This window comes from Lingula anatina, chromosome 1 (assembly GCF_051362555.1).
Source record: "Lingula anatina isolate TDL-2025a chromosome 1, LinAna3.0, whole genome shotgun sequence".
In the NCBI taxonomy this organism is placed as follows: domain Eukaryota; kingdom Metazoa; phylum Brachiopoda; class Lingulata; order Lingulida; family Lingulidae; genus Lingula; species Lingula anatina.
Genome location: NC_141767.1, coordinates 45,852,077 through 45,865,112, shown reverse-complemented (window position 1 = coordinate 45,865,112; position 13,036 = coordinate 45,852,077). Strand labels below are relative to the sequence as shown.

The 13,036-nt window shown below is 35.8% G+C and overlaps 1 protein-coding gene and 1 long non-coding RNA gene across 15 annotated transcripts in view; one reads left to right on the top strand and one right to left on the bottom strand.

Moving 5' to 3' along the window:
- LOC106162154 (uncharacterized) overlaps window positions 1-13,036 on the bottom strand; it is a 42,330-nt gene that overhangs the window by 19,823 nt on the left and 9,471 nt on the right. The window contains exon 1 of one of the 6 annotated variants that reach the window (XM_087010180.1): window positions 9,602-9,703. The exons of the other annotated variants lie outside the window; for them this stretch is intronic. Within the exon in view, the coding sequence (XP_086866306.1) occupies window positions 9,602-9,654 (53 nt within the window). The 5' untranslated portion in view covers window positions 9,655-9,703. Of the gene's footprint in view, window positions 1-9,601; window positions 9,704-13,036 lie in introns of those variants that run through there. 6 annotated transcript variants of the gene reach the window in all.
- LOC106162155 (uncharacterized) overlaps window positions 1-13,036 on the top strand; it is a 40,490-nt gene that overhangs the window by 22,921 nt on the left and 4,533 nt on the right. For 8 of the 9 annotated variants that reach the window (XR_001238302.2, XR_015333712.1, XR_015333711.1 and 5 more), the window contains one exon: window positions 3,743-3,860. This is a non-coding gene — a long non-coding RNA (uncharacterized LOC106162155). Of the gene's footprint in view, window positions 1-3,163; window positions 3,361-3,742; window positions 3,861-13,036 lie in introns of those variants that run through there. The other variant, XR_015333716.1, reaches the window with a different exon arrangement.

Sequence of the window (13,036 nt, the reverse complement as noted above, 5' to 3'; positions counted from 1 at the left end):
CATTATATAAACTAGTGGAATGCGAGTTAAACACACACACAAAAAAAATGTTGCCGAATAATTATCAAAGCGCGGGGACATCTATGAGACATGTCTTATCGACACGGATGTGGGCGATTGAATAGTGGGAACAGGATTAAAGAGGGATTTAGCCATAGCTAACAACAGCAGTGGCAGCTAAACGTGAGCTTGGCACAGGGAATTCTATATATTTCTTTAAAATTATTTTACTATTAAAAGAACAGAAAGCAGTTCAGATAAAATCAAGACCGAAATGTTGTAAGAGAAAAAACGGGAAAATATTTGCAAAATCGCATCAATATTTATATATATGTGGTTACGAGAAAGGTCTTGTAGACTTACGAGATGTTGAGTTGAGTTGATAGATTAAAATATTGGCTAACTGCACACTGCATTCTTACCAAGACAAATTTGAAAAAAATAAGAACAATATTAGATCTAAATGTGTCGCTGAAAGAAATCGTCTTCAGTTTCATTAAGGGTATAATGTTATGCTGGGACGTTAAAAAATATAAGTTGACAAAATTTTAATTTTAGCTCAATCAGCCAATCAGTTATCAAACAAACGATACTATATTTCTTATCCATCTATCAATCATTTTATATTCAAAATGTCAATCATTAAAAACAATATTTATCGGTGTCAGAAAGTTTTGACCTCTGTCTTAGATGGCGGTGCTAGGTCAAAAGCGCCCAAAACTAAATAAATGCCCATAAAAGAAACACGAAATATATTGCTTATTTTGTAAATAAATTCGTCAAAATGTGAATAAAAATGTGGACTGGATATTGGCAAGAGGACCACGTGGGCGCGCCTTAGAACACAGAGCTTCTGTTGGCAGATATACTTATAGAAGTTCAAGTCGTATCCTGTTGAATAAATGGCCTGTCTTGTAACAAGCGTTAAAATAATTTTTTGTTAACAAAAGAAATGTGAAAATTTCCCACAAAATTTAATGCATTAATTTAGTATTATTTTTTTCATGTCAGAGATTTATGACAACCAGAAGCTGGAAAAATGCCCTCCCTGTCACGGTATAAGTGTAACTGGGAAATGAAGGATATCCTGTAGGCGACGCATGTGAAACATAAACAATTAAACGGTGGTAGTTTAATCTAAGAAAATAAAACAGATTTCTAACGAAACAGTAATCGTGTCCCGAAACAGTAATTGTGTCCCGTATTGATCATTTTGCCCTCAAACTTTTCCATTTTTTAATATATTTATGGTTTTATTTTATTTTCAGTTTATCTTTTATAATTCTTTTTCATTATTTTTTCACTTCTCTCATTCATACATGTAGCTGTAATATGTTACTTTAATTTTCACTGCAAATGGACAGCGCATTTAATGACTATATACATACATGTACATTTTAGAAAACACATCTTTTCATTGATACCCGTTTCGTGTGGTCTGTCTTTTCGATAGGTTTGCTGTCTAGTTTTACGTTTGACTTCCCAGGTAAACAGAGGGCGCTTGTCAGAATTGGCAGGTATACCCAGTCAGTTTTGAGTTATTCATTGAACCGTTTTATGCTGGTTTGATTTATGACTAAAATAATTGTCAACTTCACCCTGTAGCTATTACTCTCATGCCAAGTCTGGATTCAAATGATTCCGCTGGAAAATCAAACGTGGTACAATTTAAATATATAAGGGTAATATATTTTACTTGAAAATAAATCTGCAAAGCTCTTTTTAAGTCAAATCATATAAGTTTTTGTGTGTCTTTAAAAGTTTTTGCTTTGATATGTTTTTCCATGCGTGAGACAAAAAAAATCAGTCTGTTTCTTACATTCAAATGATTATGTATACCTGTATAATCACTGGTGTTTAACGCTTTTGAAATAGTTTCTGAATTTCTGATAATTATATACTTAGACTTAAGACCAAAAAGATGGAACTTTCGATGGAGCCAGGACCCGTGCCCGCTACTCCTAAGTTAGTAGGCCACCCAGGTTTTTTTGTTGTTTGAAAGATAAAGGCCACCTCTCGAACACAAACCAGTGCAACGTTAAGGTAAAAGGAGAGCTGAATAGCAGCACAGATATTTGTCAACCTTTAGTAAACCGAGTAAAGTCTAGCCTAGGGCAACGTTACCGGTGAAATATTTACTACCAGTTTGAAGTATATCTCAATACACGGCGGCCCATGGCGCGTTTTGTAGCAGATCCTAATATGTGTATTAAAACAGTTCATGTCATGACAAAGGTCACGGTTAATCAAAAAGAAAATTAATTTCTGAGCTTTTGATCTACAGATCAGATGGTTTAGGGGGACGAACGGTGAGTTATGCCAAAAACATTTCTCTTCGAAAACATAAAAGTTAATTGGAAGGCGCAGAGACGTCCAAGGCAATCGGTGCAATTCACTTCACTGTTCACTGAAAACAATCTGTCAAACACCTCGTTCAAACGCCTGGTGGCAGACGTTCTGATGGATGAGGGGAGAGGTACTTGGACCGTAGCATCATCTATTTCACTTGAAAGTGTGTAGAAACGAGGTGACAAGCCGATAACAACCTCCTCACCTCCGACATTACTCATTTTGATGTCATCCTTGGTTTTAGAAAACTAACGTTACGTGCCTAGATTCTAAATGATATCTTGTAATGAAATGGCATTTTCAATATATACACCTGATGTGTGGAAAATGGCAGTTTTCATGGATAAAATTTAAGGCATTCCTCCTATGCTTTTTGAAGTAATGAAGCGGCGCATTTACCATAGTTTAAACCTACACCACATTAAAAATGGGTTCAATCTGAAACTCGAAAGCACACTGTTTTAAACCCATACCGTGAGTGATATTTAACAATCCCGTTGGTTATAAGTAGAGTTTTCTATTCACAAAAAATGAGTTTTTTTTACGAAAGCACTCATCGAGTGAGTACACATTTTTCTGCGCGATTACAGAAATAATATTCCAGGCCAATACAAGAGAGAGGGCACCCAATTTTTCCCCTTCTAAAACGTGGTCGTCTGCGATATAAAGGTGAAGCTCGCCACAATTTCCCAGGCTAGGGGCCCTGGCTCCTGGGCAGATTTCCCCAATTAGTTTTCAGATTTTTATCAAAGGCTTTTACGACACTTCACCTCATTGTACCTGGTTAGGATTCATCTCTACCCAAGTGAACGCAATCTTTTCTTTAACATGCCTTAATACACAATTCTATTCGGACTGCTTTTGACGCATTACTATACAGAGAGGTGATAAGAAGAAAGATACACGTTTACGGACAATTTGTTCTCTTTGAAGGGACAATTAGGAGAGAGCATTAGTTTAAGAGCGTTTAGATACCTAACGTTATATCAGCTATAATAATTTTTTTAAAAGGTGAGATTATTTGGAAAACTTTTTTTCTCTCTTCTGGGTATGAATTAATCTGTTTCTCATGGACGTTCCAGTTTTCATGTGGCAATCTATCAACACCTTTGCGGTTGCCCTGTCTGCCATTTACCTTAGTTTGCACTTTATATGATCCACCAAGTACGACCCCCGCCCTGATGCACAAGAAAATTATTCTGTTCCAACACGATTGTGAACTTTTCAGTACATTGACCATATCTTCATTATGAGATCGGCTTCACCATAATTTGAAGACATTCTTTCTACTTGATTCGTTTCCTTTTATGCGATTTACGTCTGGACTCAAATACTATTTTCCCCGTCTAGGCTTGAAGCGAAAATTGAAAGCCCTCTTTATATTTACTTTCAGAGTGTTTATCAAGGGAAGTTGGCCTTGTCTTGAAAAAAAGATAAACTTACTTGTGTGTTTTGTCGGCCATGATGAAACTGCTGCAGACGACAATAAGGAAAGCATGATTACATGGCAGGTAAGCTCACCGCAATTTTCTTCAAAATTAACCTTTTCACGGACAATGTAATCTCAACAATGGTTTAAATGGATAGCTTAACGAATGTTAAATTGCTTGCAAGCCCTTTATTAATTTAAATTGGGTTTGATTGAGGTGACCGAATCACCTGAAGATATGTATAATATTTACAAGTGGTTTTGTAAAGTTACCATTATATAGGTGGGACTGTCATCTTTACAAAAAACGAACCGTACAAGATGAAGTTTGCAAAAATAATAATAATAATAATAATAATAATAATAAATAAATATAATAAAATAAAATAAAAAATAAAAATAAACAACAATAAATAAATAAATAAAATAGATAAATAAAAATAAATGAAAAAAAAAGCTATCATTTAGTGATATAGCTGAAAACGTATAAAAGTTCAGACCTTCCGTCTATTTATGGTTATAGGAACCATTGGTTCATTTTTTCAACGGATGAAAATATTTGATACACATAAAAACAAACATCTTTCGTCGATGAATGATGATTTATAAACTTTTAAAATTGTAGCTAAATGATGAATTCCATTTTATTACTTTTAATCCTAAGATAAAGATGATACACGGCCCTCCTGTCTGCTGATGATGACAGAGACGAACCCTTTGTGAAGATTTATGATTGAAAAAAAAAATCAATCACTAATGTGAATTTCTTACATTGAAAAATTGGTTCTGATAAACACGAACAAAGGAAGGTAAATGTTATGTAATTACAAAACAAAAGAAAAAAATGCATTATATGAAGGATTTTTACAAACAATAGACAAACAAAATTGTACACGAAGTGCCTGTGGTGATAACATTAGTCATGGCAGCTTTACGGACAAATCAGTGCAGATTTTGAAATAATTGGTACAAACTATAGCATGCAGTGGAAGGAGGCGAGCCAACTAGTCGGGTATGTTATTGATAAAATCCTTAACAATCGCATATATGCATTGTAACACGCTAGTACATCATTTCCCAAAACGCCCTTGATGTATCGCACGTTTTGAAAAATAAATACTACAATCAGGGGTGAAATTTAACCCATAGTGGGTTGAATAGAAAAACGGTCCCCCCTGTCAACTTTCCGAATGCATCGGTCAGGTCCAGATGTATACTAGATAGTGTTACCATCGATATAATGTGCCGGAGAACAATACTGGGCATAAGGCGTACCGTTGTAAGGGACAAGAAAAGAACAAAGATTCACATATTTCAAAGTTGACACCTTTTTAACAAAAAGAAGAAAATAGAAAAAAAGACTCAGAATTAATGAGATTTGGCAACGCGGTGTTCTTTTCTACATCGAATTTGCGCAGAACGCTTGTTAAAGGTTTTAAGCTTTGATCTCCTATAGCTTTGATAATCACGGGTCTTGTCCGGAGTTACAAACAGACCAATGCTACAGAACACAGAGCACACGAAATAATTTTTGCTCTGTCGCCTTTGAAGAATCAACGTTGCGGAAGGAAACGCCTGGGCTCGGATCGTAATTTTCAATCATAAACTTTTCAACACACCTGCTTCGGCTTTGATTATAAACTTAATTATCCAGAACCCTCCATCCAACCTCTTCTAATCGGACTCATTTTGGCCTCCTACCACATAGACAGCCGGTTTATGATTCTTACCAAATGGAAGCTGAATTGAAATTATTTCTCGCTCAAAGACACCGACTGCGAAGAAGAAAGATAATAAGTTCTATTATTTGCTAGAGCCAATTAGGTAAAAAAATAATCCTCGTCGGCAGACACGCAAGGTGTGCTTGGTGTAGCATTTCTTTTTAATCTACAGTTGTTAATTTTTATCATTTTCTGTCTGTCAGTTTATTTGCATTTTCGTCTTCTTTTCGAACACAAAGTCCAGGTCTAGTGGAACGACAGCGGGTCTCATAACCGGCCTTTGTCATCAAATTGATCGTGTGAAAAGTACCACCGTTCACGCAATGATCACCGTCCCAGTTCTTGTTGTGCATGGTGCCCCCTTCATTGCAATTAACTACCTAAATAGTACCTGATTTTTTGTTTCATAATACATGATTAGGATGGAAAAGCAATATAGAATTTATTTTGGCCACTTATAATAGACGACCCTCAATACAAAAACTTACATTTCGCATCAAGTGATTGCTTATTTTGTAATAAAAAAGGAAAAGAATATTGTCTGTAACACGAATGAAGGGCAATGATATTTCACTGTTTACTGTTCGATGTTCCGGGTCGTTTAGAGCATACGCTTCAATAATAAAAAGGAAAAAGACTGTTGTTAAATATTCAGCCACTCGACGTTTTGTAAAAAAAACAGATTTACATTAATAAGTTATTAATACTCTTAACCCGGAACGCACTCTCGCCATTACCACGAGCTAATTAGGGCAGTTGAGATGAAATAACCGGGTGCAAAATGTAGAGCCAATTACCCATATTTTACTGACCCATTTATGTGAATAAAAACACGGGTATGTGATCTGTATGTTTTTGTTATCGCAACCGAAATTGTGGGCGCACTGAAGGAGACCTTGGTTTAAACGAAGTAAAGTCATTTGAATAAAAACAGGAGGAAACTTAGATTGGAAAAGGCCGAATCTATGCATTTAGTTTAAATTTGTTTTTATGGGAAGGCAATTTAAAGAAAAAAAGAAACAATGGCATATTTTGAAGGAGACTATATAATAGAGAAAACCGACTACTCCTTCAAGATAAGCAAAACGCTTTGTTTTTCCGCTTTCTCATTCTCTTCTTTAAACATTGGATTATATTTATCTTATCATTTCTGTAGTAGAATAGGCCTCACACGGTTTAACGCAATGTCATGCCGCTTTTTCGGTATAGAAATACTAGAATTTTCGCAGAAGAACACGCAAATCCGATTAAAACTCTGTTCCCTTTTCCAGCTAATGATAGTCAGTCAGCCTATCGTCCTTGAAAAAATATACGCACAAAAAGAAAAAAGAAAAAGCCCTTTTTTTCCAAGGGACGTAACATTTTCCGCTATTTTTTCTGTATCTGGAGGTCATACAAGGTTTACCAGTAATCAAACATGCCCAGTTGTGAGTAGAACGCCATTTTTCTTGCTTGTTTTTCATTTTTTATAGAGCAAAACAGGCTGCCTGCTCCAATATAAGAAACAAAATCAACATACCACCTAATTTCAATGAGATCCAGCAGTTTCAATGAATCATGAGCGATAAGCAAGGGCAAAACCAGAGAAACTACCGAGATCGGAATGTTTTTCTCGGCCTTGAGGAATACAGCTGCAAATTTATCACAGCACAAATATCTACACTGATTCAAGCTGTGTTTTACTGAGCTAGAGTTTCGTTGTGTTCGCATTATTCAGTACAGATGGTAAAGGGGGAAAATCGCTGTTCATCAATCCAGCAACATTATTATGGTATATATCTTTTAGTCATACACAAATAAGTTTCTGTGATACATAAGGTTTGTTTGCCAAAAGCTGAAAACATTTTTTACATATTTTACATGAAGCACAAGCGGGACAATGTGTAGGTGTTGCGTGAGGCGGGTAACACTATACAACAAGTATGAGTCGACCCAGTGACAAACCCTTTGATTAAAGTTCCAGGCCAAGTATTTGCCCTGTGATACTTTTAAAGATTCCTATAACCCCTGTGATTATTAGTTCAGAATAATTTGCGTAAGACGAGAGAAGAGTTGGGCATAACTGCACAGGGGGCATTATAAACGCCGACAGCTAGTAGCGCTAAATTAGGAGTACAAATAGAACATTTTTCTAGAAGAGGATTGTATAAACATCACGTAATCGTGCGTTTGGTTCTTTGACCCGAGGCTGCGCAATGGGTGATAGCCTGTTGCTTCTGTGCTTTTGTTCTTTGATAATGGCTTGTTTTCTGTGGACGTTTTTAATACCTACAAGCATCAACTGAGAGGAACCTCCAAATATTAAAACTCTGTTTGGGAATTACCGTCAAGTTGGATATGGAAAAGTGCTACAATGGACTTTTGAATATTATCTCTATTTATCTAAATTGTGAGTTTAAGAAAGAAATAGAAATGAAACAATCCATACTCATTGATAAGTGAAGGTTTTGCTGCTACCAAAGAAAAAAATCACATTGAAAAGAAAAAGAGAATTAAAAAGAATAGTAAAAAAAACCCAAATATTTCAAGACAGTTTAACGTACTAATCTTGCACTTAATTAATTGTTGCTCACGGTGAAAAGTTACCAGCAAACTATGGCATTATCCTCTGGAATTTCCACCCAATCAAGTGAAACAAATCTTTCTTGAAGGTATAAAAATGATCAATGCCTCTTCCGGCACTCTTCGATCGTCCCTGTGATTTTTATTTCGAGATTATTTGTTCGAGCCAATTAATATCGACCACTGCATCTCCGTTGAGTGAACACAGTTATAGCTAATTTTACGTGTAAACGTGTAAGGGAGAAAACAAACAAAAACATGGAAAATATACCAGAAATATTCCCCAAACATATGCCACAACACAACGCCTTAATTGTTTTGCAAACACATTCAAAATGCATGCGTATTTTTCTCTCATTTTGAAAGAAAATCGAATATCATAGACTTTGTAGAGTGTCGAATTTTATTTCAACAAACATTTGCTCAGGTTAATAGTATCCAGTGTGTACAGGTTGTACCCCATCATTTTGAACGTTTTGGTTCAATGAGCAGGGGAAGGGCGGGCAAAAGAGGTGACCACTTAACACTCAATGTTCAGCACCATTGCCATAGACATCTCATTAGATTGTGTAAACTTCCCTGCGAGGTGTCATTAAGGGTATCTGGGCGCAAAAAAGGCGACCCAGTCACAAAACAGGATGTCGCAACGGTTGCTCCGTAACTATTGCCCTCTGGCCTGCTCAATCAAAGTTTGCTTAGGAGTCAATCGTTTGTGAAGCTATTCGCCCTATGCCTACAGTAAACTTTGCCTCATAGTTGAGGTTTTTTGTTGGAAATGGAGACCTTTTGTATTGTCACAGATCGTTCTGCTCTTTAATGTTTAAAATTTCCTGTCGAACAATGGATTAGGCGGAAGCCCCTAAGAATCGCATAACTTCATTATTCGGCAATGTTTGCCTCCAATGGATGTTAAATTTTGACCTATCAAATATCTCTCGGTGACTTACAAATAAATGTTCGTGCCCAAGACATTAAAAACTTCATAATGTCATTTGGCTCTAGTTCGCCATATGTAGTGTTGGGAATAGTGGCATCTCCAGGGCTCATGATTTGGGCAGTGCTGTCTATATATTTCTCATCTTAAATTCACAGTCGCATTGACGCTTTTAAGATAAACCAGCGGTAGTCAAAATCAGCTGAAAAGAACTTTTGCAATTCATAAGATTTATCAAAACGTACTGCCTGCACGGAGCTTATTTGTCGTGGTTGTTTTAAGATAATACTTATAGTTCTTTATTTATTTGAATTTACAGTCCGAACTACCTATTCTTTGAATTCTTGTCGTCTACCTCCCATTTAGTTTAAATGAAGACTAAATCCTAGCATTATCTGAATTCTAGAATCAAATATTACAGCAAATATTACGACATTTTGTGCAGCAATGGGGACTACAGAGAGCCAACTCAAAATGACTTCAGCCCGCATGTGCATTAACTCCGTTCAGGGGGCAGAAATATGGTTATACTTCAGAAAGTATTGAATTACAGTTATGAAAGGACGTTTTATCTGGTACGTGAATCTTTGTGAATAAAGTACTTACGATGTCTTCTGATGACATAACGGAGGAGACTGCATGTTTCCAACATGGCGCATGCTAGCTGAAGCATTAGTGATTGTGGTATGCTAAGTGTTTCTCCGGCTTTCAACACGGAGAATAAGTTTGACAGGGCAGCTTTTGAAAAAAAGGAAAAAAAGAAACACGCTCATAGATTTATCCAACCGTGTAAAACAAATGTAGAGAAAATGGCCGAATTACTGTAATTAGCCCCGAAGAACGCCCCGAAGAATACGTGCTTTTTTTCCTCCCCGGTAGGAGTCGAACGGAACAAAAAACCGACCGTTGCCAGAAGTCCTATCGATTGCGTGACAAATGTTTTATTCACTCAAGTGGCATCTTTTAATGAGGTTTATTGTAAAGTCACGGTCCTTTTGTCGTGTCGCCATAACACCCTTGTTCACATATAAGTCGATGATTAGCGATGGTTTGTCGCTTGAATCAGTTACAAGTTCTTTTTTCCCCCGCGTTCGCAGCTCTTCCCATGCCCTTAAAGAGTTGAAGCAGAAAAGAGTTCCGTTCAACATGCAATTTGTCGTTGCTTTTATACACTATCTTCTTGATGACTGAGGCTTGAAACTTAAAGATACTACTTAATCAAGTGCTGTCAAGTTTCAGAAAATAGTTTCCTTTTCTGCTTTATTTTAGGCACGAGGTTTTGATAACTCGACTTTTTTGTTAGCATTCACAGAAAAACTAGCTTGCAAAGTTATTCATACTCCGAGTCCATACAATTTGTTTTTGTTGTATTCAATACACCTCAATATCCTTGGCATGAGTTGACGTCGAAATAGCTGCAAATTACAAGCTGTTTTTTTTTTATTTTTAGGAGCGTAAGAGTCAATCTACTTAATCTACAAAGACGTGCTGTTGCCTTAACACTGAATTTATATTTTCCGAATATCTCTTAATATTTTACATTTATTCTCTTTGATGCAAAAAAGAAAAAAAACGGACATGAAAAAGAAAGCTGGTAAATAATTCTTTTTTTTTTATTGACATGATCAATAAAAATATCAAACAATAAAGAGCATTTACTATTGTGTTTCATACAGCACATATTATATCGTATTACCCATTTCGTATTTTTCTAGTCAACTCAGTGTTTTATTTGTTTTAATTTTTAGGGAAGATTAATATTAACCTCAACTGCATTCAAAATTAGAAGTGAATTATTAAATTTTCCTGTCACACGGCGGGATAACTTATATGTCTAGCTTTACGTTACCTGTAATAACTCACCTATAAGTTATGCTAGGCCTTACTCCAGTCCCGTAAAGACGGTTATATACCATTTCTTCTGACACTCAAAACGAAAATATTAGTTAAGAATTTTTGCAAAATGGCCAGCGTTCTTGTCTATCATTCTGGTTTACTTTTATTTGTGACTATTGTGTTTCATTCGTGCTGAATAGTGTATTTTACATGATACCACCGGTAAAATACACGTTTTTGACTTGCTGTGGTTTAAGGTTACGTTTACAGTCATTCAAAAATTCCTACCAATTTTCATTTTTGATATTCTTTTCTTTGAACACGACTTGTTCTTTATGATATGATTGTGATTTAAAACACTGCCCCGCTTTCTAATATATGATTAAGGATTTCGCAGGGTATTTTGTTACATTTACACGTAGATAGTCGAAGAAAACACAAACAATGTAATGAGAAACTCAAACAAAGAACAAAGATATTATTGATGTCTTTTAAGCTTCATATTTCTTACGATCTTTGATTTTCTAGTTTTTTACCTACAGATTACCAGTCAGGGGATCAAACATACGTAGATTTTATGTCAAATTCACTGAAGCAGACGCCTTACTTCTATCAAAGTTTCAAACATGCTTTGTGAGTCTGATCGCCTGGTTTGTTTTGGTGTTTCTCGCCACATGATAGATAGCGTATTTCGTCCCAGTAGTGTTTTCTTCTTTACTGTGCAAACGCTGTCAAACGACATAACTGCAGCCAATCGCCCTGCATCATTTTACGACGTGGACATATGCAAACACCTATGGAAGTTATTCATCAAGATATTAAACGCTCCTACCCTTGAAAAGAAAAAAAAACATTTTGTATAACCATTGTCTTGTTACTTATTTTAGGATTACCAATAAAAGCATCATCATGAGCGATTTTACTAAACTAAATCGTCTAAGATAAGTGGATTTCTACTGATATGTAAAGGAAATGAACTGAAGGTTCAAAGTAACATTCTATAGGCCAGCGGTACAGTCTTCTTTTTCTCACTCTTGGGCACACGGAGTAAAATGATAATAGTAATAATAGGACTTCCAAAACTAATTAAGGTTGCAAGTGCATTGACATATAGACTTACGCGGAAGCATTTATGCCCTTTACATGCACTCACGCACACACTTATTCTTCTTATTATTCTCATTGTCAACACCAGCAGTGCCACCACCATCATACTGATCACTTTACAGGTGTCTGTTTCTTAATTTTCTTGTTAAAATATTGGAAAGGGGCATTGTCTTGTATTACGCGGAATATCATACACGATAACCTTACCCTGATGAGAAAGACAGGAGAAACGATTTCAGGTAAACAAAATATGCAGGTGTGTATTTTTAGAGCGAGGTTCAATATCAAAATTGCAAAAAAAGATGTTTTACATATTAGAATTTTTAACGCATGGGCAATGTTAAGTTTTTAGTAGTATTAGATTTTTTCTTTTCTCCGTCGCCAAAAATAAAAAGGCTTGATCAAGGAATATCCAGCAGAAGTGGATGCATTACAAAAGACTTTGAATACATGTGATCGCACAATAAATGCATTTTTTGTAAAAATATGCCCGTTCAGATTTAATTACTTAATCATTACCAAGTATAACACACACCGTAACAGAGATTCAATAGCCAGACTGAACTTTTAAATAAAATATTAGTTTCTGCTTGCACAGTGATATAAGATTAAAAATAATCAACTCAACAATGACGCCGATAATGACGCATTTAATAGTTAATTGCGTGGTATTCATATATCTTATCCTCATGAACATTTTATGAAAAGAGAAATGCACGTAAGTGCATTCTGAATAGAGACGGCAGAGTATATGGTTTCTACATTGCATAATTCAAGGCAGATAAATAGGTCAAGTTGGGCGAAATATTCAATATCTAAAATCCTTCCAGCAGAATGGAATTTCTAAAATCATTCCAGTTGCTTATATCTCTGTTGTCTGTTGACCCAGCTCAATATTTACTCATTTTGCTACATAGTCACGGAAATTATTTCTCTAAGTCACATAATCGAGGCATACGTGATCTTATTTTCTTATTGGCTTTTCACTTAGCTATTATTTTTATCATCTTCTCTCCTTTACCCCCCCCCCTCCCCATACACACTCACTGTGCTTTATCAATAACGCGCGCCCTTTCTCAACTTTCATATTTCTAACTT